Source organism: Lithobates pipiens, unplaced genomic scaffold, assembly GCF_037356315.1.
Source record: "Lithobates pipiens isolate NorthernLeopardFrog02 unplaced genomic scaffold, aLitPip1_a1.2 Scaffold_16, whole genome shotgun sequence".
NCBI classification, from domain to species: Eukaryota; Metazoa; Chordata; class Amphibia; order Anura; family Ranidae; genus Lithobates; species Lithobates pipiens.
In genome coordinates, this window is record NW_027507748.1 from 43,399,636 (window position 1) to 43,426,295 (window position 26,660).

Sequence of the window (26,660 nt, forward strand, 5' to 3'; positions counted from 1 at the left end):
AGGGGCCCTCCAATTTTCACAACCCTATGTCCACTTGGATGGGGGGGCTACCACCTCCACTCACGGCGCAGGCGCCGTTCATCTTCGGAGATTTTCCGAAGCTTCGTCTGCCCCATACTGCACATGCGCAGTACGGGGCGGACACTATATGATGGCAGGACACTATCTGCCAGAACACCGGGAACGCAGCTGGAAAGGCCGAGACAGTTCAATTCTTTTTTTTCAGCTTGGTCTTTCCAGGCTGGAGGAGAGATGTGGGGTCTTCAAGACCCCAGAGCTCTCCAAAAAGAGGGCCACTCACTATTCCTATTACAAGGGATGTTTACATTCCTTATAATAGGAATAAAAGTGCTAAAAAAAAAAATTAAAAAAAATGAAAGCGCCCCGTCCCTGCGCTCAGAATACGCAAGTCGCGCCCACATATGTAAACGGCGTTCAAATCACACATGTGAAGTATCGCCACGTTCATTAAAGAGCAACAATTCCAGCCCAAGACCTCCTCTAATGCTAAACTGGTAACCTGTAAAAAATTTTTTAAAGTGTTGCCTATAGAGATTTAAAGTGGTTGTAAACCCTTACAAACCACTTTGACCTACAGGTAAGCCTAGATTAAGGCTCATCTGTAGGTCCAAGAAATAGTACCAAACTTTGGTGCCATTTCACAAATGTGTGAGATTTTAAAGCAGAAAATGTTAGGTATCTATTTACTCGGCGTAACACCTTTCACATTATACCAAAAGAAATTGAGCTAACTTTATTGTTTTGGTTTTCTTTAATTTAGAAATAATTTTTTAAAAAATCCTGCGCAAATACCTTGCAACGATTGCCATTTTATTCCCTAGAGTTTCTGCTAAAAAAACACATATATAATGTTTGGGGGTTCTGAGAAATTTTCTAGCAAAAAAATGATTTTTACATGTAGGAGAGAAGTGTCAGGATAGGCGCGGTATGGAAGCGTTTAAATAATTACACTTTTAGCGCTACACCACATGTTGCAACCTGATTCTCCTTTAGATCTACCAACTACTATAAAGTACAAGGGCCTATCTGACTGAACAGTTCAGGTAGGTGCTCATTGTATAGTTTTGTTAGACCTAAAGCTGATTGTACAGAGATTGTTTTAATGACAGATTGTATTATATTTTAATGACTCCTAAGCCTGGGTACAACCTACAGCTCCAATCGAAGACACTGTACTAAGCATGCAAGGTTTTAGTCCAGCAATCTCCCCCGCTGAGCTGTTGTGTTCCGACAGGGGGACGCCCCCCAACCCAGCCATTGGCTGAGAGTGCTGATCGGAAGTCAGTCTACTGCTGGTTTTCCCAGCACGCACGTCTGACAGAGGCCAGCTGAGCGGCCAGCTTCTGTCAGACACACTGGCATACACAGGCAGAATGTCGGCCGGTATTAGAATAGCCAATTCAATAACATTTATTCTTCAATATAATTACCAACCTGCGTTGACAGGAGTTGGGTCCCTTTCACACAGGTGGACGGATCGGGTCCACCTAAAAAACTGACAGATCTGTCCATCTATTGCACTCTATGGAGCAACGTGTGTCCATTAACGCCCATTCTGATCTGCTAAAAACAGACTGATGGGGGATCCGTTCCCCATCCGTCTGGCAGATTGGATAACAGTCCAATGGAAAAAGCGGGATGTGTCTGTGTCCACTATGCATTAGCGGAGCAGACATGGACCTGTCATCCACCCCCTTTGAGGGGCTCAGCAAAACAGATCCTTTGTTGAGTAGGCAGATCTGCTGGCGGACTCCACCAATGTGAAAGGGGCCCCCCCGTAGGGCTTGTGTCGCTTGTATTCCAGATCAGTGCGAGATGCTTCTGAGATTAGAGAATGACAGGTGCACTTGACCTGCAGTTGACCTGCAGTTGATCTCCTTCTGATCTGCATTCAACCTGTTTCAAGCTGCTTTTGTATTCCCACTGAATTATATTAGAAGAGAAGCACATACTGACATGAACAAAAGCCCATCAACAAAATCCCATTAAGCAAGAAGAGTGAATCCACTATACAAGCAAAAAGTTCCAGTGGGAAACTACACACAAGCATGGAATACGACATAGCACAGCAACCATATAGATTGTCAAAGGTCGTAACAAATATTACTTTTCGGTAGACACAATAAACGAAAGCGCACTCGTTAATCCATTACAGTTTTCCGTTAAAGGAAAAGTCCAAAAGACAACCTACATTTCTTAAAATATACCAGTAAAAAAAAAGGAAGATACAGATGGCAGAACTTACCAGCTTCCATATTCCCCATCATCGCTGGTGATGTGATGCCAAGCGGCGGTTTGTGCTGGTTTGGGGGTATTCCTGGACTTTGCATTGGAGGCTTAGGAGAAGACGTCCAACCTGGGGAAGGTACAGGTAAGGACGGAGACTTCAGGTGGACAGGGGAAGCAGCAGCAGACCCCATGACGGGCGGGGACTTAATGGAAGCAGCAGCTGCTGCCGTTGGTCCTGTCAACATCCCGGCTAACTGAGAAGGTGTTTGAGGGGATTTAAGGTTACCAGAAGGGGAGCCTAGCATCGGAGACTGGACCTGGCGCATGGTTGGGGATTTTAAAGGATTCACGCCAGGAGAGTTCACTTGACCGCCAGAAACGGAAACATTATCCAAAGGCTTACGGCCCAGGCTGCGTTGACCGGGCGGCGCAACGTTGAGGTTGCCCGGGTTATTGTTTGGGTTGAGAGGTAGAGGTGGCATGTGGCTGAGGCGGCTGTTAGTCCTTTGATCAGGCCCCATCTGTTCTCTGGGGTTCCTCAGTACTCCTCCAGGGACCTGGGACATATTGAGATAAGGTCTGGAGCCCATAATATACTCCTGTTGGGAGTGTTCAAGGGGCGCAGAATGCATTTTTTGCTGGTTAGAAAGCATTTCATTGCTCCCAGGCCTCATCCTAATCATTTCCTCGGGGCCCATCACATCTCTCAACTTTTGAGACATTAAATGCTGGTTGGAGTTCATGTTGACATTAAGGTTCATGTCAACTTTCATGTTCATATTGCCCGGACCCATGCCAAACTCTACCTCTCGGTTTGGGCCCATGTTAGGAGGCATCCCTTTATGGAATTCCATCCTTGATGGGCTCAGTGCTGCATCTCCAGGCATACGAGGGAACAGACCACTCCCAGGCTCCATACTCCTTTGAGGTGGCATAACTCTGTTTATTTCCATGACAGGTCTTATGCCCTCCATAGTAATGCCAGGGGGCATGCCAAGCTGCTTTTCCGATACGTGCTGATGAAAAATCTCATCTTGCAAACTCTGTGGGTTGGGGAAGCGCTCCCCTCGCCCTGGGCCGCTAAATATGCTCTGTCCAGGGGGAAAGCTACGTCCATCAGGAATTTTTGGCACCTCATCTGGCCAATTAACACCGGGAAGCCCAGGTCTGGATCCAGGATTTGGTACATTAGGTCCATCCATATCAGGGTTTATCATTCCAACAAAACCAGGTAATCGCTGCATTTGGCTTCCAGGCACATTTGGATGAGGGGGCATGCCTTTTGGGGGCATTGGATGTGGCATGCCCATTCCATCCGGGTAAGGCTCTGGACCGCCAGGACCCCAGCCTTCCCCAGGGTTTATCTGGTAAGGTGGAGGAGGACCCCTGACCATTCCTCTGGGTCCATGCTGGTGTACCATCATGTCCTGCAAGGATCTCTGTTGCACCACTGCTTGCTCCTGTTTGCGTCTCTTTTCCTCATAGAACTCCTGCTGCAGTTTAAGCCATGCCACTTGCTCTGGGGTCATGTGATCAAGGTGATCTTGGCCAGGCTGAGGATTCATCGGTGGAGGTACCATATCCTCTGGTGAAAAAGGCATGTCCCTAGGTCCTTGGGGGCCAAATGGCATTCCTCCGTCGGGATGGGGCCCTGGGCCTTTGCCCAAGTTTTGTGATTGAGCCATCATTGCCTGTATTGGCCCTTCAAGTTTTTTCTGAGGATTGTCCAGCATTCCAGAGTTTTGTTGAGGCCCAACATTTTGGCCTGCAAGGTCTTTTAGGGCAAACTCTTTTTCATCGGGGAAAAGCATCCTTTGGATGTCTCTAAGGGTTTGTAAAGACCTCTCTCGATGCTCCAGCTGTTCTTGTGATAGTCCATCAGGATTTTCGCCTAAAGGTGGTTGTTCCCCACTAGGCACCGGCTGTGAGGAATTTTTTGTCTCAGTTTTAGTCTCTACTGGAGGAGCAACGTTCCCTTGAGACACTGGACTGGCAGCTTGGTTGTTGGGGGTCGAGCTTTGCCCGCATCCTTCAGTCTGTAATACATTAGAGTTGGCAGGGCTGCTGGCTGCGACTTTGCTCTCCACAACTCCTCCTTCTTGTCCAATAGAACAGTGAGGAGCTGCAGGCTTGGAAGGCAGTGCTGGGCCAGGTGGGTTGGATTGCACTTTGGCCGGCTGTGAATGGTTCTGCTCCTGGGGTGTAGGTGCCCGTGGGTTTGCTTTAGGTTCATTCCGAATACTGGTAGAGATTGGAGTATTCTGCAGAAACACAAAAAATAAAAATAAACACTTGCTTTGAATATCACTGCCAGATCACATCCAAATTTTATCAGATTTTTCAAAATAATGATAAGAGCTACTGGACTGAATATGTGTTATAAGTGGGTAGAAGACTACATTTATCAAAGTACCCAGGCCTCTATGCTAAAAGTGGTCTCCTCACTACAAATTCATCCAATAGCCTTCACCTTAAAGATTCACATTTTAGAAAAATAATCAAAGTGAACGTGTGGGCAAAACCTTCAAAAAATAAATAGATAAAAATACAGCACAACTCATACCTAGGTCACCATGTTACCTCTCTAAAAGAAAATGCAGTCAAGAGCGCATTGCGAGGGTAATATCTCCTAAACCGTACAGGTTTAGGAGAATTTTTTTTTACCTACAGGTAAGCCTTATTATAGGCTTACCCGTAGGTTAAACTTATAAAAAAAAAAGACTATACAACCACTTTAAAGCGTAACTTCACCAAAAAAGACATTCCACTTTAAGTCCTCCTCCCCTTCCACATCTGGCACGTTTTTTTTTTTGTGAGGGTGGTTTGGTTGGGGGATTTATGGGTAGATAGTTTAGACAGATACCCACTCCCACTGAGGTCAAAGAGAAAGTTCTCCCCTCCCCACAGTCTTCAGGGACACGTCACAGGTCCTAGAAGACTGCAAAACCATTTACATAGAACAGCGCTGCAAGCAGCTTAGCCAGTTGCCCGGAGTTAAGACGTCAGCGCTGGGAACCAGAAAGCTAGTTAAGAACTAGCCCAGGTGAGGATGGCGCTGGATCCCTGAACAGGTAGGTGTCCTTTTAGTAAAGTCAGCAGCTACAGGATTTGTAGCTGCTGACTTTCGATTTTTTATTTATTTAACAGAGCAAACCTCTTTAATTCTATATGATTCAGCTAGAAATTAATTTGGCTGAAAGTCCTATTGCGCACTGAAAATAAAGTTAAATTCAGCCATAGAGAGATAGGATAACTGACAACACTGTTTAGAATTTTATTTAGCTAAGTTGGCTCGATACAGGAAGTTAGGAGCCCAATGAATTTCTGGTAGGATCAGATAGTTTGACACTTGAAGTATTTTTTTTTTTCACAGGTTGCCAGAGCTGCATTTTGTACCTACCTGCTCCCATTTCTGGTTCAGATCGCCACTCAAAGTTCAGCCGCCCTCTTTCCCCTGCAGTCTTCTGGGACTTCTCACAGATCCCAGAAGACTATGGGACCATTCACAAGGCACACGCGACTCATGAATTTGGCTCGGGTAAGGACATTGCAGGACCCCTGGAAAGGTACGTGTTGTTATTAAAAGTCAGCAGCTACAGTATGTTTAGCGGCTGACTTCATTTTTTTCTGAAAAAGCCTGGAGCTCCTCTTTAATCTCCTGACTCCGCTTAATGTTGGCTACTGATTCTCATAAAAAACAAAAAAAAAAGTTGACAGAATTATATGGAAACTTAAAAGAATAGTTCATCAGCTATGGTCTATTTCCTTCAGCAGTTAGGAGATTGTCTTGGTTCTGCTGAGTTTAGGAAGAAGATAAGACAGCATGTGTGAGGCTTCATGTACACATAGCCTAATATGACCGCCGGCCACGGGAAAACGAAAAAAGTGGCAAATTTTCATGTGTTTTGTGGCCAGCGGTCAAAACTTTCCCATGCTGAATGCGATTCTTGTGTGTTCAGGAAGCTCCTAAACGATCCTTAAAGCCTATGTGTACATGGACAGATAGGCTTTTATGACGTTGAGTTTACGAGCATTGGCAAAAGAAAAATAAATTAATTAAAAAACGGCAAAATCTCCTAAACTTAAGTTTAGAAGCTGTAGTGTACATGAATACAAAAAAAAAAAAAAAAAAAAAAAGACGCCGCTTGCTCCCATCTATAGCTGGCTATCAGTAAGAAGCATTGGAGGGATAACAGGTATAAACAAGGCCAAGGATAAATCCAAGGGAAAAAACAAAACAAAACATGTGCCTCCACTGTGGGGACACTTATAAGTTAGGGTTCGGTACCACAGATACCAGGGTGCCTTGACGAGGTTCTGTGGCTTACGCATGCATTTGCAAATGTGTGCAGACTAAACCCCTGCTTTTAGTGTATACTGTTGAACAGGTTATTTGGTTGTCTGCGGGCTGGTCGGTAGTGTACATGAAGCCTTAGGCTGCATTCACACATGGGCGTTTTGAATCATGGGCAGAGTTGCCGCAATTCTGTTTTCAGTTTCAAAATGACAGAGAGCACATTTCAGATGTCATTCATTTGAATGGCACCTAAAAACGCAGCGTGGTTCTGCTGCGATAACTCGAGCGGCAATCCTGACAAACCGAATCACGTGAAGATTGTTGCCCAAAAAAAGTTCAGCCGCTTCTTTTGGGGGCAACATGCTTCATGTGATGTGGCAGAACAGCGTTTTTAGGTGCAATGCAAATGAATGGCATCTGATAGGTGCGATTTTTCATTCACATCTGGGCACATCTGTGCATTTCATTCACACTCCCAGGTGTGAATGCAGACTAAAAAGGAGCTCCCAACCTGAGCTAAAATGGCTGCTTCAAGAAAGAATTACTATAATTTAAAGTATGTATAGACAAACTGTTCCTATTTGTTTTGGATCGCAGTACGCAAAGAACAGAACCCCATTATATATTTTTTTTGCAGTCTGTCTCCTCCGATTAGATTGCTCTTATTTGTCATGTGCCCATTTTCAGACCCCAAGTGAAGGGAAATCTGAATTTTTTTTTTACAGTTGTCATCAGAACAAGAGGTTAAGGGAAAACTCTTAGAAAAGTGACAACTAAGAGGATTCAGCTCACTTTGTAGAGATTTCCTCTCCCTTCCTGTTGAGTCACGGGAATAGGAAGTGTAATCTCTCCAGAAGGACACAAAACAGGGGTTTAAAGGCTGTTGCTACTTTATCCACGGCAGAAAAAAACAAACATGCCTATGAGGTAGGCACTAAGAGTACACTTTCAGATTAATAGAAGTATATAGGTGGTGGTAGTCGAATGCAAACATCTGTAAGAGAAGTAACATTAAGGAAAAAGTGCAGTTAATAAATGAGGAGGGTAAGGAATCCCCACCGTAGGAGTTGAAGTGCGCTCAGCTTTGCTGTTTGAGGTGCTCTGTATGTGGAAGAGGACAATCGATTCTGCCTGTCCCTTCATGACCGCTTCTGCAGCTCTGCGGAGGGGAAAAAAATAAAAAAAATAAAAGCATCAGAGATCAGGCTGAGCAATATTTAATCGGCAAAGACTACACACTATACTACAGCCGGCAATAGAGGATTCAATTTTAGGCCGGTTCATCGAGACTCGAATTATGTATGGGTAGGCTGATTGTACTCAAGTCGATCCATCGATAGATATGGGTACAACCATCATGTTGGATTTTTCATGCCATTATTGCTGATGGCTATAGCTGCAGTTTCTCCATCAAGCGCACCCAGAGAGAACACAACAGCTCCACGGGAGAGATTCTAATTGTTGATGGGAGGAGTCAAGTGATTTTCTTTCCTGCAACTCGTGGTTGAAGGAAAGAAAAAAAAAAAAAAAAAAAAAAAAAAAAAAAAAAATATCGCACCATCCATGAGTAATTATGCAAATTGCACCGATTGAGGGGTCGTTAACATACACACTTGCAACGGTTTTTATGAACAGGGTGCGATTTGGATGTGGTGCGGAATTCAGACCGCAACAGCGTGAACCAGGACTCAAGGTAGAGCTGCACGATCCTAGCCAAAATTTTTTGCTTAGAATAAAAAGATCACGATTCTCGCGACGTAAAATCTTTCACATTACAAAAAATAAAATTTAAAAAAATAAATAATAAAAATCGGGGTAACTTTACTGGTTATTTTTTTTTTTTTATTTAAGTAATTTTTCCAAATGTGGCAAACAAGCGTATGAAAGTGTATATGTACTGCTTGTATTCACACAGAATCTTGCTGGTTTCTCTCCCTGAACGAAGAGTTTAGAGAGGAAGAAACCGGCCAGATCCTGTGTGTTCGGTTTACAAACACACCAGAGGTCTGTGCTGCAATTGGCCACAGCCAATCAGCAGGTATACAGCCAAATGCATTGGCTTTGATCTGCTGACAGACTCGTGATGTTGCCAATCACAGCACAGATCAGCAGGGGGTGCGGGCTGCCATAAGTTGCTTAGCCTGGAGCTGCCGTCCTCTCCCAGTACAGTAAAACCTTGGATTGTGAGTAACGAGGTTTGAGCGTTTTCACAATACGAGGAGCAGGATTCAAGCCTGTGGGGAGTGCAGTACCACATTTGGCCAGAGGTGCCGAGGCGCCAGAGACCCTTGGTTTCTGAGCGTCTGAGTGATCTCACAGCATTTTGTCTCCCCACCTCTGGCCACATGACGTACTGCATAGACAATTAGTGGCTGTGGAACGAATTATTTTGAGTTTCCATTGATTCCTATAGGGAAACTCACTTTGATATACGAGCGCTTTGGATTACAAGCATTCTTCTGGAACGGTTTATGCACATAATCCAATGTACTATTGTAAATGTACTATGAGCAGTCAGGCAAGCGGTTAAGACCTATATTTATAAAGCAGTGAATCAGACATTGGCTGTAGGTGAATCTTCTTCATGCGCTTTAGATGACAGTAATATGCCAACGAGGGAATATCTGGTGAAAGTCATTCTCTGCTTCATAACTATGCCCCCAAGACCGACCTTAAACATGAAGGAAGGGTGACCACCCTTGCCCCCTCAACTCTCCTCCAGTGCTGCTATAACCTCCAGCAATATACTCTGTCTTGGCAGGCTAGTGCATGGAAGGCATTATGCTTGCTCCTTGTTCTCCAAAGAGAAGGAAGTGATAATTAAAATGTCTGATGACTAGAAGTACTTATTGCTCCTGCGTTTTGCCTTACATGGTGTGGTTCTTGTAGGTTCTGAGATGTGCCAGTATTAGGACATGTTTGGACACCATTACTGTACAACAAAGTCCAGATGTTATAGATAGGGGTGGTGCAGAAATACCGGGCATACATGCCATGTTACATCTGGGAGCCCCTCTACCACAGAAACATTTTCTCCTTCAATGAAGGAAACCCAAAACACGACTGCAAGTAGTAAACAACCTCAACTTCTAACCAGGCACAGGTGTGTATTACCAAACGGCTCAAATTTCCTTCAGCAACCTCTATAGAGACATTTCACACGACAAGCTAGTAAATCATTAGTGTTATGGGAGACAGTATATACACTTTCTGGAATTTACTACCATTACTGCAACAACTGTGAGAAAGGTTATAAAGAATGACAACAGCTACATGCTAGAAAAGAATAACTCTAGTCTGTTTAAATGTAGGACACAAAGCCTTATATATTAACCACTTCCCATCTGGGCTAATTCGGACAATTCCCTCCTACATGTAAAAATCGGTTTTGTTTTCTTTTGCTAAAAAAAATTCTTAGAACCCCAAACACACATACATACATATATATATATATATATATATATATATATATATATATATATATATATATATATATATACATATACATATACATATACATATACATACAATAAATAATTGAGATAATATTATATATATACACACACACACACATACATACACACAATAAATAATTGAGATAATATATTAAAAAATGTATATTATATATTTATTTATTTTTTTCAATCAGAGGCCCTATAGAATAAAATGATGGGTGTTGCAATTTTTTATGTCACACAGTGTTTGCACAGTGACTTGTCAAACACTTTTTTGGGGAAAATTGCAAGGTAAAGTGGAAGTCCAGCCCAATGCTAAAATCTCTACATCTACAAACATCCACAATCTAACACTAATCTATCTACCCCTGTAAAGAAGAAATCAGTATACATACCCTTTTTTTTAAAGCCGGTCTCCAGCAATGGAAGCTCTGCAGGAGGACACAGCCGACAACAGCTGTGAAATGAATGGGAAGGGAGGTCACCCATAGAGTTACTATGGGGCTTCCGTTGTTGGCTGCATCCTCTGTGCCCGCCTTCACAGCAAAGCCGCGGGTGACAGCTCAGCGTGGGATCAGACCAGACCGCACCAGAGTGGCTTCAGGAAAAAAAGGTATATATACACCGATTTCTTCTTTACAGGGTTAGATAGGTGGATGTCTAAAGATATAGCAGTTTTAGTGTTAGGCTGGACTTCTCCTTTAATTTTATTGCACACAAACAATATAAAATTAGGGCCGAAATAAATCGATTACCATTTTCATAATTAATCGGCCAGCCGATTAGTTGGCCCGCATACGGATGTATAATTTGTTTACATATCAGGTATTACAGTGCAGCACACATACAGCTCTGTACACCGTCTATACATGTGAATGTGTGAGGAGCAATGCCTCATGGGACATGTAGTCCTGGGCAGGAAGTGAGTGGTTCTAAAGGCAGAAGTTCTCTTTACCTTGCTATAGGGGCCCTCTATAGTCTATACTATACTTTGCAGCTTGCTATTGGGGCATGCTGGAGGTAGAGAGTAGCCAGAAGTGTTGGTGGGGAACCCTAGAAGAGGAGAATCAGGGCTGCTCTGCGCAAAACAATTACACAGAGCTAGTAAGTATAAAAAGGTTTCTTTTTTTAAGTTAAAAACAACAAACAAGACTTTAAAGACCCAGGGAAGATCAGCATCTGAACCAAGGAAAGGTGGAGGCTGATAGACTGGAGGTAATAGAAGGCATTACTATTACATTTAAAATAAACTTTTTCCAGTATTGTGCATAATAACTAAAACGATCATATCCTGCTGCTACTAAGCGCCTTGGGCCGCCTGGGTCTTTTTTTGGTGCTTTTTGCAGAAACTCACTACAATTCATTTATTATGGTTTATATGGGATATGTTCACATCTATGCTTTTTTCAGCTGCTGCATATTTGAAAAAAAGCTTTTTTTTTTTTTTTTTTTCCTTAAACGCAAAAAGGTGATTTTTTTTGGTTCAATATACTTCAATGAAGAAGCCCAACAAATCAGCCAAAACAAATAAAATAAAAAATGCAAAAACACAAATCACAGGAAAACAAAATGTGCAAAAATCTAAAAGCACTGCAGACAATGTCAAAAGCAAAACAGCATAGGTGTGTACCTTATGCTGGCCACAAGGATCAATTTTCAGACGAGAATATTAATATTGAATGCTGTTGAAAACTTCCCTCGCTTTTAACATTCGGTTTAAAAATTAATGTAATTTCTGAACGAAAACCACATACACTGTCTGAAAATTCCTTTGACCAAGAAGAGAGAAGGAGACTACTACACATTGACCCAGGGTTAGAAGAACATTCCAACAATCCTTCAAAAGGATGGAAGCCTTGCATTTCCCAGGACGTGCAGAAGGACGGAGTGATTGGTCCAGCAACCACCACATCACTGCATGCGTTTTACCCCTGCAGGGGTGCTAGGATCTGGTGAGTAGGGATTCAAAAGGGGTGCACAAAAGTCACCCATCACTCTTCTCAAGGATTGGAAATGAATTCCAGAACAAGTCACTGTGAATATTGTGTTATCAGTGATCATACAAGATTGGCCTGCCTTTTGATACTTTATATATACACATTGACTCCTTTTTTGTTTTTGTACTGTGTTTATTTGAAGTTTTTTTCTTTAAAAGGTCACACTTACCACTTTGTGTGTAGTTAAAAACACTTGTGTGCTGTTTTTTTTAATCAGTTTATAGTTTATGTATAAGGAGGAGACTCTAGGAATACTCAAGTGTGTGTGTGAGATTTTACTATATATATTATATATATATCTATATCAAATGGGATTTTGGTGAATGCACGTTTTTTTTTTTAGGCTCCATTCTCCTTAGAAAGTTAATTTGAGCACACGCAACTCTCACACCTGGTGAGAATTCGCTTGAGTACACTATGAGAAGAGTGATTCACTAAAATCACCTTTTAACTTACAGGCAGTGCCACTCACACATACTAATATTACAATTGGAGCGCCTTAATTGGGGCCACTAAGGGAAGGCTGCCGCCTTATTTACACCTAAGAGCGGAACTATTTTTTATTTTTTTTTTTCTGTAAAAAAAAAAAAAAAAAAAAAAAAAAAAGCGCAACTATTAAAATATATACACAACGTAGCACAATATATTTTAGCCAAAATTATAAAGAAAGTCAATTTTATTTATTGGATGTGTTTTATAGCAGAGAGTAAACATTTTATATTTTACATGTTCAGATTTTTTTTTATATAATAAAAAATAAATAAACAACCCAGTCAGTAGTGATCACATACCACCAAAATTACCGGCATTAACGTAAAAAAAAAAAAAAGACACTCTTTGCGCCCCCCCCCCCCCCTAAAAATACATACCCTATAGCAGTGATGGCAAACCTTGGCACCCCAGATGTTTTGGAACTACATTTCCCATGATGCTCATGCACTCTGCAATATAGTTGAGCATCATGGGAAATGTAGTTCCAAAACATCTGGGGTGCCAATGTTCACCATCACTGCCCTATAGTCTTGCATTGATCCAGCGCTGCACCTGTCAGCAGCGCACTGCTCTCTCTCACTGGTCCCAGTTTGATTGATGGCAGCAGGAGCCATTGGTCCCTGTTGCTGTCAATCCAACCCAGTGAGGAGGGAGCAATAGGGCGGGGCAAAGCCACGCTGTGTGTGTGTCTGTACACACACAGCCCCGGCTTGGGAGCGAGCCTGCATTTTTGACGCACCGCCACCGCCCCCCACAGCAAGTGGCTAGCTATGGCGGCAGACACAGATGCCGGCGTGAGACCCTAGAGGAGTTGGCAAGTAAGGGGCCACTCTGTACAATACCAGTCCACAGAGCAGGTAATTTTTTATTTTTTATTTTTTTTAAAAGGAAACCACCACGTGTCTAATCACGCTAATCTCAGGTCACCAGTCTTACATGAGCTAGCTTGCTAGCACTAGTCATGACTATCAAAGTGCTTACTTCAAGCAGGTTATGCTCACTGCTTTTAAAAGTATCTGTGTTGTCTGTCAACAGCTGACAGAATATTTAAACCTTTCCACTGCCAACTGCAACAACAAAAAAAATTGTCCTCTCCTCTGCAGCACAACGTATGACAGGTGCACCAGGGACATTTGAAGCAAAAAAAAAAAAAAAAAGGTGTTCAGATTCATAATGTAAGCTCAGCAGTACTGTATATGAGGAAGGTGGAGATACAAGTATGAAAAAAAAACCTGACTGCAAAAGACTGGCTGCACACCACTGATCTCAGCATTTCAATAAAATGTTATTGTTATGCAGAACGTGGAAAAAAAAGAAGCCCGGCCTATTTATCCTCAGAATTGAAAATTTAAGAGAAAACTTTGTGCATGTTCTCTGGAATAGTAAATCTTTATTGAAACGCAGTGCAAAAGTATGACACTGCTCTTTGTGCACAAAGCTAGCTCCATAAAGACATTAAAGTGGAGCTCCACCCTAAAGTGAAACTTCCGTTCATCGGATTACTCCAGGTATCGGCACCCACTTCCAGGAATAGCTAGCCACAGATGCACCACCCCCCCCCCCCCCCGCCCCGTTGTATTCTGGGAAACACACAGTTCCCAGAACACAACGGGGACCAGTGAAGACGCGCAGTGCGCTCATGCATGTGCAGTAGGGAACCAGGCAGTGAAGCCGCAACTCTTCACTTCCTGATTCCCTGATAGAGGATGGCCGGGGGGGGCAGCCGAGAGAGACGAGCGATTGCTTGTCATCTGCTGCAGACATTGCCGGCACTCTGGACAGGTAAGTGTCCATTTATTAAAAGTCAGCAGCTGCAGTATTTGTTTTTAATAATTATTTTTTTTTTTTTTAAGGTGATCCTCCTCTTTAAGTGAGCCTAGTGTGGGAGGAAACGGGCAACAGCCTGCACGCAACCCAAGCGAACACCTTTGGGGTGAGCTGAAACACCCAATGCCTGCCAAGTCTACTCCTCAAACATCAGTACCTGACAATTTTTTTTTTTTTTAATGACCGAAAGGACACAAATTCCCACAAACTCCAAAATCCTATGGAAAGCCTTCTCAGAAGAGTGGAGGCCATTATTACTGCAAGAGGGCAACTCCATATTGACCGCTGCTCGACGATATACGTCGGCAGAATGGCACGGGTGGGCAAAAGGGCATACAGGTACGTCCCCTTTAAGAAGTGGCACTGTGGGCACACGCGTGACCGCGGGGTCAGACGGACTCTATGTGCGTGATTGTGTCACGGAGCGGAAGAACAGGGAGATTCTTTTGTAAACAAGGCATTTCCCCCCCTCCCCGTTCTGCCTAGTGACAGGACAGAGATCCTATGCTATCGGGAGCAGCGATCGCTGTCATGTGAGTGGAAGCCCCTCCCCTCACAGTTTGAATCGCACCCTAGGACACATTTAAGCCCTTCCATGTCAGTGTCATTTACACAGTAATCAGTGCATTTTTTTATAGCACTGATTGCTATATAAATGACAATGATCCCAAAATAGTGTCAAAAGTGTCTGATAAGTCCACCATAACGTCGCAGTCATGATAAAAAAAAAAAAAAAAAAAAAAAAAAAAAAGAAGAAATAAAAAGGCCATAATACTATCCCCTATTTTGTAGACGTCATAAGTTTTGTGCAAATCAATATACGCTTATTGCGATTTTTTTTTTACCAAAAATATGTAGAATACATAACTAGCCTAAAGTGAGGGGGGAGAAAAAAAAAGAAAAAGTGTTTATATATTTTTGGGGGATATTATTTTTTTAAATTGTCGCTCTTTTTTGTTTGTAGCGCAAAAAATAAAAACCACATAGGTGGTCAAATACAACCAAAAGAAAGCTCTATTTGTGGGGATAAAAAGGACGTTTGGGTACACTGTCGCACAACCGCGCAATTGTCAGTTAAAGTGACGCACAAAGAATCCTTCCGGAGCCGACATGGTTTTTGAATGGAGGGGCGACACAAAATGGTTTGAGAACACAACATTTTTAAAGGGGTTGACTTGGCCTCCTAATTCTCTAGCTCTCAAAGGAATGGATCATCTGTGGGATGTGCTGCAAAAACAAGCCAGATCCATGGAAGTCCCACCTTGCAACTTCCAGCACATCTGCTACTGACTGCCAGGCGCCAGACACCACAGCATACCTTCAGAGATCTAGTGGAATCTATGTCTCCATGGGTCAGAGCAGTTTCTGCAGCAACAGGGAGACCTACTCAATATTAGGTGGGTGGTCATAAAGTTATGGCTGATCGGATAGAGATCGATAGAGATAGATATACACATATATATACACACACACACATATATATATATATATATATACACACACATACATATATACACACACACACACACACATACATACACACCATACCCACTCAACACCAGCACTCACTTATTGGCCATTTCAGTAGAAAAGACGTAGACCACTTTTGATGGCGTTTTCCTTCCAGGTGCGGATTCCAGCATTGTTGGCCCATGGGAAGGAGTGGAAGACCTGGGGACGGAGGTATTGGAAGGGGTCATGTTGTGTGGAGCGTGGGATTCCAAGGGCATCACTGGATCTGTAGTGTTGCAGTCTAAAATTGGATTAAAAAAAAAAAATGGGTTTACAAAAATAAACATTTGCTCATTTGTATTAAGGCAGAAATTCAGTCCTTTACCATGCTAATTTTCAAGCAATACAAGAAAGCCAAAACTATCACTTCATAATATATAAAGTTAAGCCAAAAGATTTAGGCTGCATTACAGTCTAGAGATCAATTGCCCCATGTTATCTATAACCATGGATTTCCCCCAACCTGCAATATACTCTTGTATTCCCAATATTCTTGTCTTAATCCAATAAGAAACCTTCTAAAAGGTTTAAACGGGCAGTACACAGGATCAGAAAATCGCATAAACAATACCGCTTTTAAAGTGAAAGTACGATAATCTGATCGTTAGTACAGAGATTTCGAGAGCCAATCACGACTGTTCATCTGAAACTATCCAATGGGAAAAGCACGAAAAGTTCTCCAACACAAGGTCATACGATTTTTGTTTAATCAGTACAGTTGTCATTCAAGAGTACAGTACATCACATCACTTTCCAATTTTTATTCTGTAGTACATAAATTTGCTACTTTAGTAAACTCTTATGCCGCGTACACACCATCGGAATGTTGGTCGGGAAAAGCTCTGATGGTTTTCCCGATGGAATTTCACTCAAGTTGTCTTGCATACACACGATCACACCAAATTCTGACCGCCAAGCACGCGGTGGCAAACAACACGTACGACGGGACTAGAAAAAGGAAGTTCAATACCCAGTAGCCAATAGCTTCTGTCTCGTAGTTGAATCTGAGAGCACGCGCGAGTTTCTGCGTGTCGGAATTGCATAAACACCAACGCATTTTCGGATAGGAACTTTTTCCTCCAACCAAAAAATTGAGAACATGCTCTCAATCTTTTGCTGGCCAGCAAAAGCCGATGGAGCATACACACGGTCGCATTTTCCGACCAAAAGCTCTCATCGGTCTTTTGCTGGCCGAATTTCCGATCGCGTGTACGCGGCACTAATTTTTGATATGAGATTAACATGCACAGAAAAATAAAAAATAAAAACCTGGACGATCATTCGCCTGATAATCTCATTTTGTGTACCTGGCATAAGTCACCAAGATCAATAATGTATTGGTCTGGTCTTTGCTTCCACCTTCTCTGTCCAAATGGGGGATATAATATAATTTATCGTTTTGTGTTTTTTTTTGTTTTGTTTTGTTTTTTTACCGGCAGAGCTAAAGGCTACGCATCCAGCACTGCCACTACCTGACTTCAGAAAGCAGTGTTATTATTTCCGGGTGATGCTGCAAAGGTGTGCTTGTCCTTTCAACTAGCTCTGCTTCCAGGAAAATCAGACAAGCTCGTCCCACAGTACTAGAAAAACAAAAAACAAAAAAAAAAACAAAAAAAAAAAGATCTATATCCTGATCCTTTAAAGCAGGGATATGCAATTAGCGGACCTTCAGATGTTGCAAAACTACAAGTCCCATCATGCCTCTGGGTGTCATGCTTGTGGCTGTCAGAGTCTTGCTATGCCCCATGGGAGTTGTAGTTCTGCAACAGTTGGAGGTCCGCTAATTGGATATCCCTGCTTTAAAGCACGATACACAGCATAGTGCTTGTGCCGTGTCATTTTTCCCTCTCTAGATTCTAAAAAACCTGGTTGATCCTGCCCGTTCCATGGCTACCGATCCATGATTCCCGTGGTCAGGTTATCTACCTCTGTCAGACCAATTCTCTCCTCTCTCCTCCTCTGTCAGCTCGGAAGTCTAACATTACTACTGACCAATGCTGTAATCCGCTCTCCAACAGGATGATATAATGGGCAGTAACTTTTATTTTATTTTTTAATTATGCAAAATACCAGATTTACAGCGCCGCTGGGTATTCATGTGACCTCCCGCAGCTCTCTTACTGATTGAGGTCAGAGGGGAATCTCGGGACCCTCCCGCTGTAGTGCTCAGAGCAGGGGAAGGAAAGCGTCGGCCGATCACGTGAGCACCCAAATTAGGCATCTTCCACAATAAATTTTAAAAAGTTACTGCACCTTTAAGAGGGTATTACAGGATTTATCAGTAGTGACTTAACCAATTTAAGGCCTGGCCAAATATTTTCTTTCCTGCACTGGTTGCAAGAAATAAAATTCGCTAGACTCCCCCCATCAACGCAGTCTGTGTTTGCAGAATCGCTCCCACGGAACTATTGGGGGGGGGGGTGCAGGGGAAGCCATCCCCACCTGGAGAACATGGTGCTAGCTTTAACAGCCACTAGAAATAAATCGCACGTGAAATCCAACAGGCTATTTGTACCCAAGTTGTTCGATCAGGAACATTCAGCCTGCCCATACTTGGTACAACTCTTGGCTGCTTTCAGCTGAACAGTCTTATGGCTAGCTTAACATCCTGAAAGGTTTCATTAAAGAGGCTCTCTCATGGAAAGGGGAACTATTGCGCCTCCCCCACCCTCTCTTTCGTTTCATCCATATTGGCCCATTACTATGATGGCGAGTCCAACTTGCCAATAGGAATGTGCAGAAGGTGAGAAGGGGGCAGGCAAGCACTGCCATGGATATGGGAGTAGGCTGGGATTCAGACGTGAAAGGAGGGATTCACAAGGTTGCATCAGCTATGTGCTCCTCTAGTCGCCTGTACTTTACCTATATCAGGTTTTATCCCCTTTCCCAGAGACTTTTTTTTTTTTTTTTTTTAAGCAAAATAGATCAGTATTTTGTCGTTTTCAAGCAGCCCTGACATGGAAGTCTGTTCCAGGGCGAAGAAAGAAAGAAAGAAAGAAAGAAAGAAAGAAAGAAAGAAAGAAAGAAAGAAAGAAAGAAAGAAAGAAAGAAAGAAAGAAAGAAAGAAAGAAAGAAAGAAAGAAAGAAAGAAAGAAAGAAAGAAAGAAAGAAAGAAGCAGAACTGACTGCAGACAGTAACACTATGGCTGTTCTTCACAATTCTATCTACACAATGGAAAATACCTGCAGATAACGGTATAGTAAACTTAAAATTTCATATACATCTGTCCTTTTAACGTGTCAGGCTTTTCTAGTGAACACCCTCGCCCTATGGTAGCCAGGAGAGGCCTTGTGTAAACCAGAGAATCCCTCGGTGCAATCCTTTTGTTAGTAATGCGGAATCAGATGCTATGAGTGTCTAGCAGTGGATTTCCATAGAGGAATGAGTGCAGTGTGTGTGAAATGTGATCCGGCTCTCCTGTGCGGCCCTCACTAGAGAGATTCATGATGATCTCACTATAGGAATACCCTGCAGGCGCATGCTAACTCCCACCAGCGAGCATCATGTTTTATTCAATAAAAGGAAATACACAACTTCTACAATTAAATACAAAAAAAAAAATATGAACAGAAAATCCCACATTTGGGCAGTAAAATGTCAGGGATCAAACGGGTATTTTCAATGACAAGAGAGCAAACCGAGGCTTGGTGTCTATCCCCCGGATCACCACATTACAGACCCAAAGCACAAAGATTCTATATTCTAGGGACAAAAGCAAAACATAGGGACGGGACTAACACCGAGAAGTTTATCTAGTAGAAACTTTAGCTGCAACTTTGACCTTTTTTTACCTGCCTGATGTTGCATATGATCAGGATTTAAATAATTGCACAGACTTGTAAATTTACCATCCTCGTTGAGAGATACAAAAAGGTTAGTTTCCACCTAGAGTGGCCTTTCCTAACTAGAGTTCTGTGGGACCGCTAAGTTCCTCTATAATGAGCAATTACTGGTCGGGACCCCTGTGAGTCTGGTCACGGGACCCGCGGACTCGATCGCCGCGGGCATACCCGCGATCGTCTCACGGGACGGCTGAATGGAGGAAATGCCGTGTAAACAGCATTTCTCCATTCTGCCTAGCAACTAGTGACACTGATCTCTGCTCCATGTGATTGGAGCAGAGATCAGTGTTCACTAAATGAAAGCCCAACCCCCCCCCCCCCCCACAGTTAGTAACACACCCCTAGGAACACTTAACCCCTACACTGCCACCCACTGGTTAACCCCTTCACTGCCAGTGTCATTTACACAGGAATCACTGCATTTATATAGCAGTGATTACTGTATAAATGACAATGGCCCCAAAAATGTGTCAAAAATGTCCGATGTGTCCCCCACAATGTCGCAGTCACAATAAAAATCGCTGATCGCCGCCACTACTAGTAAAAAAAAAAAAAAAAAAAAAAAATAAAAATGCTATAAAACTATCCCTATTTTGTAAACGCTATAACTTTTGCGCAAACCAATCAATAAATCGCTTATTGCGATTTTCTTTACCAAAAATATGCAGAAGAATACGTATCGGCCTAAACTGAGGGAAAAAAAATGTTTTTTATATATATTTTTGGGGGATATTTATTATAACAAAAAGTAAAAAATAATGCGTTTTTTTCAAAATTGTCGCTCTAATTTTGTTTATAGCGCAAAAAATAAAAACCGCAGGGGTGATCATATACCACCAAAAGAAAGCTGTATTTGTGGGAAAAGAAGGACATCAATTTTGTTTGGGAGCCACGTCGCACGACCGCGCAATTGTCAGTTAAAGCGACGCAGTGCCGAATCGCAAAAAGTGGTCTGGTCTTTGACTAGCAAAATGGTCAGGTCTGTAAGTGGTTAAAGAGACGCAGTGCCTTATTGCAAAAAAATGGCCTGGTGATTAAGGGGGCAATCCCTTCCGGGTCTGAAGCGGTTAAAGAACAGTAACCCAAGCAACCAATCAGAATTCACTGCGCTAAAGTCAAACAAGCTAAAGATGGATTCCAAGGTGCTACTGCACTCACAAATAGGAGCTCTTTATTAACCCGTTCACAGCTAGTGATGCAAGACTTACAGCAATGACCTGTAAACAGACTCTCAGTCACCATAGCAGTGGAGAGTCTGTGTACACTTTCTCAATGGACCGTCCGCTTTCTTACAGAAGGAATCTGACAGTCCATGTGTGCTGTAATGTGCTGCCTACAGGAGGTTGTAACACTTGTAAACAAAAAAGTTGTAAGCCAGTTCCCATATAAACACTTCTCTGCCCAGTACACTTCAGTTTTGTAAGCAGCCAGTACACAAGGCCAGTAGATGTGTGTCGCTCAATGGACAAAGGAAAAGGTTTTACGGCAAGTAAAAAAATATATATATTATTCTTGTCAGTGTCTATTGAGGGACACTATAGGCAAAAAAATCCCCCCCCCCTCCCCCATTTTGGATAAAGGAAGGATTATTAAAACTTTTTTTTACCTTTTTGTCCCATTACTTCCTGTCCCATAGCAAAATCAGGAAGTGAGAGGAAATCCCTTCAAATTAAGGGAATCTCTTGGGGACCCCCCAGTACATCAGAAGTAGTGTCTCCATTGGAAGAATTTCCCTGCATTACTTTCCTGGAGACAACCCAAAATGTGGGATTTTCTTTTACTTTTAATGATAATGGTAAACGGGGCACAGACAGCAATAAAATCTGATAGAAGTTCTAATCCCGCTCCCCTATAAGAACTAAACTCCTGGCTCCTCCCCCCTATTGAGTGCCCCCCTCAGCCAGAAGCTCTCTATGGGGCACCCAAGCCAATTCAGAGCTCCTTATATCCATTCAGACCGGGAGCCCTGACCTGTCCCTGCCCCCTCCCTCCCGATTGGCTGACTGACTTTGACATGTGTGGGGGAGCCAGTGGAGCTGCTGCTGTGTCTCAGCCAATCAGGATTGTCCTGGGTGGCTTAGACACTCGTGGACATTGCTGGAGAGTGAAGGCTTGGGTCAGTAATTGGGGGTGCTGGGGGAGCCGATACACAGTTTTTATTTTATCTTAATGCATAGAATGCATTATGATAAAAAAAAAAAAACCTTATGCCTTTACAAATACTTTTAACTATTAGGTTTTAAAAAAGCATTCCAATTAAAATATGGGCAACAGCCACAAACATGTACAAAGGAATTTGGGAGCAAACCTTATATAGAAGGACCAATGCCCAAATCCAGGCCAAATGAGGTGAGGCCTTCAGCAAGCCAGGAGATTTGCCACACAGGACCAACCTGGTGTATTAAATCAGGACAGTGAAAACACCATTAAGAGGAAGTTTCAACCTGAGGGAACCATAGGGCCAAACCAGCAAGAAAATGATCCAACAACCGGGTTGGAAGAAGCACTACCTGAAAAGAGTATTCAGTACAAGAAGAAAAAAAAAAAAAAAAAAAGGTCTATAAGGGGGAATGTTAGACAGCAAGCAGATCCAAAGAGAAGGCCAACAAAAGACCCAAGCCTTGCACACTCAACCCTGAGAATTCAGGGATTACCTTAACTGACCACCAAGTTGAAACCAAGGCAAGGATAGACAAAATAAGCAATGCCCCCCACCAAGACTGGGAAGGGAACCAAGGACAATGACCCCAAAAAGTTAATCTGATAATGCTGTGTGATGCCACCCGACAAGAGAGTGGGCAGAAACAAGGTTATATTGCAGTCCAAAACAGATGCACACAAGGCCCTAGAAGTTGAACGGCTAGGACCCCAACAATCCAAATAAGGATGGGGGGGCCTCCTTTGGTTTGACAGACAACACTGCAATCCTGCCTCAACTCCCTTCCAAAACACGCAATTCAAAGAACCATCCACACTAACCATAAGATGCATTACATCCTGTACAGGGGTTTGAGGGATAGGAACCAAAAAAAAACCTGACAGATCCCCACATCAACACAAGCGATGTTGAAGAAGTGATCTCTCCGCTGTTCTATTGTATTCTCACAACACAATACACTGATCAGCTCTTGCAGCCTTTTGGCTGAGAACTGGTTTTTCCACATTCAGAAGATGGCTGAACACTAAACTGATTAGGGAAAGGAATGAAGGAAACTGATGGAGCTTCCGCAAGAGGCTCCAGCCCAGCTGTAAAAAGTGGACCTGCTTCCTGGGGATTGTCGCATGAAGGCTGCCCGAAGGGATGCCTGCAGCAAGGTTACAGAAAGTTACGCCTGCTGGCAACCCTAGGAAGCACATTACCATCCTGCAATAGCTACTTCCTGCCAAGAACAGAGGGGACTTAACTACTGAACCCCGACTCTTAAACATAGAGACCTTCAGTGTTGAGTTCCAGCAGGGAAGGTCTGGTCTCTAGTAGTGACAGTGCAGTCTAGAGTTGCACAGAAGAACCACTCTTGCAGCACTCAGATGATGTCCATTGCAACTCAGGTCAGAACACCGACTCACAGTAGGATCCCCCATTGAAGCAGGAACAATCTTGATATGGGGAACCATATGGAATCAAAAATTAGGACCGACCAGGCCGAGAAATCCCCCCTCCGGGGTGGAGAGAGGGAACTACCTCATCCCTTTTGCAAGAGACCGATAACTTGCTCCTGGGGCTTCTTGGTACATAGAGGACATCCAAATGACTCGGGGGGGAAATGATTTTACCCATAAAAAGGAAAACTGGTTAGGAGGGAATTCCCTTCCAACCCTACAAGCCCTGGAAGGGGAAGAAGAGGGAACATCTATTACAAGCATGTCCAAAGTCCGGCCCGCAGGCCAATCGTGGCCTGCGTTCCGGTTTCGGACGGCCTGCCTGGTAATTTTTACATATATATCTTGTGGCCAATGAATCCCCAAGCACTGGGCACCACAAAAGGTAGATATGTTGGCTGCCTTGGAGGGGGCGGGACGAGTGTTGTGCATACAGGAGAGGAGTATTTCCCGTTTACACTGCGTCCTGTGTAAAAGGAAGTCCCGTCCCCTGCGCTGCCATTGGACAACTGTTTTGTCCATCATAGGAGGCGAGACTTTCAAATTAAAGAGGCCGCCGATAAAAACAGGAGTTTCTCCTGTATGTCTGTTGGCGCTCGTCCCATTTCCTCCAAGGCTGCAGATGGACATGAATCGCGCTGCACTCACGGCAACGGAGCGGGCGCTGCACTCACGGCAACGGAGCGGGCGCTGCACTCACGGCAACGGAGCGGGCGCTGCACTCACGGCAACGGAGCGGGCGCTGCACTCACGGCACTTGTGAGGCTACAGATGGGCACTGACCCTTATTTTGCTTCACAGTTCTTTATTTAAAATGTAAGATTTTTTTTTCCCTGAAACTTCCTTTTTAAAGTTAAGGTGCGTGTTATAAGCCAATACGGTATATCCAAATAACACACCCAACCTCATCTATTCACCACATACAGCACAGAAGGCAAGAGAATTCTTGTTAGGCAGTGTATTAGTAATCAGACGAACACACTTAGACCGAATTTTAATGGTTTAAAGAATGTCAGGCAAAATGGTCGGTCCTCAAGGATGTTCACTTCATCAAATCTGACCCTCTTTGAAAAAAGTTTGGACACCCCTGATCTATGAGAAATGAAGAGGGAACCACACACAGTGGACTTCCCCAGCAGGAAGATGAGCGGAATGCCCTTGGTTGCTGGTGACCCAAGGTTACTGGAGCTAAACACCAGGGAAGCCATATCCAAAATGGGGCCTGATGGTGTTAAGACTGCAAGAAATGAAAAACTGACTCCCTTCTTGGGATGCCATAAAAAGGGACTAGGATGGACAGAAGGTTCAGAGCTACAATATAAATGATATACCAATAACAGGTGCTGCTGGCGAATACAGACTCAACCCCATTTTAAAATAAATAAAACTAAACAACTGGTTCAGCCTGTCAACCTTGTACTGTAGGTCAAATGTGCACTTAACGAGGGTTTCCGATTTGCCTTCTTTTGAAGTAAACGCCATTGATTTGCTGCCTTTGGATCAACTTCATGAAAACTTAAAACTTTACATAATTGCAAAATATCCAGACTAGAACCAGACCAAGATAAAAAAAAAAAAAAAAAATACACACATTTTGCAGACCATGCTAAATTTGTGTTTTGGCTTTGTTTTTAATGGAAGCAGACATTTTTACCTCATGTTGCTCAATGATTCACTGGTTCCTGAATTCATCTATCCATAGGGAAGGGATGCAGAACTATTTCAATTTTCAACACCCCCCCCCACCCCCTAACCTTCTGTAAGCTATTACATTTTCAGGGATCCAACAGGCAACTGTCGAGAGGAGCATGCTTGTTAATACACCATTTGGTGTCTTCACAGTGTCTAGGAGGCCAATTTTAACAAATATTTCAAACCAAGATTAAGAGGGAACCCTTGAGACAACATTGAATTTTAACTAGATTTTAATAAACTAAATATTTTTTGGAATAGGAAGAGATTTTGCAGACCCTTCTGTATATGCAAGTCTACTGTCCAGTGTTCATACACTCCTATCTCACCAACTTGAATATACACTGAACTCTTCCTGGGGATACCAGTGCCACCTATCTAACCCTTTACATTATTTTTTGCTACGAGAGCCCAGCCTACCTTTAATTTCGGAGTCTGTAGTGGGAGTTCCTGGGTCTCTCTGGTCAAACGATTCCGCAGAGATGCTCCTTTCCCTTTTGCCTTTCCCTTTGGCTCCATTCCCAGCCCCGTTCTTAAGTCCCATGCTGCCCCCAGGACCTTGCAGCGGTTTGGGGGTGTGGTTGCCACTCTTTGGGTCACAAGGAGACGCTTGCGACTGGCTGGTGGAGCTCGGCTGTTTCCCCTGGCTGGAGAATTTCGTGTCCAGCTGGGGGTTGCCAGATGGAGACATCACGGTAGGAGGGTGGACCATAACCTCTGGTTTGGATTTTGGGCTGCTGCAAGATAAAAAGAAATAAAAGAAAAAGGGGATTTTATGTTTACAACTTGCCAAGTACAAATTTCCAAGCTTTCCACAATGTAACCTAATGAGTTTCTGCATTAATATTAAATGCTTCATTTATTTGGTGAATCATAAGCCATGAATACACAAAAGGCTAATCTCTGATGTACACTTTGATAAAATTTGCAAACAGGAGAATGCAACACATTGTCACCATGAACATTTAAAGGGAGGTTACACTTTCAGCTAGAAAACTTTCATGGGTAAAATCCTTCTATTATAAACCTATAAAAAGATAATTAGCAACTAATGTAAAAGTGTTAAACTGGTGCTTTTCTAGCTATATGAAAGGGACCTCCATTGTACACATTAACGGTCCACTATTTTTCTGACATGGAACTAAACTAAATCTTTGTTTGGCATAAAATTACAGATTGATGAAGGGAAAAAGCCATGCACACATTAGATCAGAACCACCAATCAAAAATCCTCTTTTAAAATTCTGCGCTGTTGTCCAATTAGATGACAACATCCAAAATTAGATTCCGCTTTACAGGTTACTGTCCAGCAATACCCTTTGCACTGCCTTATTGGAAAGTATGAGAAAGCAGCACACAGCAGTTACACCGAATGCCCGACATCCGGCCAATCAATGGCTTCGGTCCTGGTCACATGAGATCCACTAGACCTGTTGGGTCAATACAAAAGCCTGTTTCTATGTACACAAAGAACAGAAAACATCATGTTCAGTTCAGAGTAAACAGTGATATCACACAACGCACAGCTCCAAAAAAGGGACAGGCACATCTGCACCTTACCTTTACTCTAGATGTAAATAAGACTTTACATAAGAACTAGTAAATGTTTCCCGTCAGGGAATGGCAGTCGAGGAAAAATATCAGTGTTAAAGAAGTTTCACTACACATCTCTCTTTATCCTGTCCCCTAGGCGTA

The 26,660-nt window shown here is 43.0% G+C and overlaps 1 protein-coding gene across 3 annotated transcripts in view; it reads right to left on the reverse strand.

The window, feature by feature from the left end:
- The window catches only part of BCL9 (BCL9 transcription coactivator), a 231,202-nt gene that overhangs the window by 33,113 nt on the left and 171,429 nt on the right, over positions 1-26,660 (reverse strand). For all 3 annotated transcript variants that reach the window (XM_077479803.1, XM_077479804.1, XM_077479802.1), the window contains exons 4-7: positions 25,386-25,702; positions 15,888-16,071; positions 7,607-7,706; positions 2,267-4,511 (exon numbers count right to left, since the gene is read on the reverse strand). In XM_077479803.1, the coding sequence (XP_077335929.1) occupies positions 2,267-4,511; positions 7,607-7,706; positions 15,888-16,071; positions 25,386-25,702 (2,846 nt within the window). The remainder of the gene's footprint in view (positions 1-2,266; positions 4,512-7,606; positions 7,707-15,887; positions 16,072-25,385; positions 25,703-26,660) is intronic.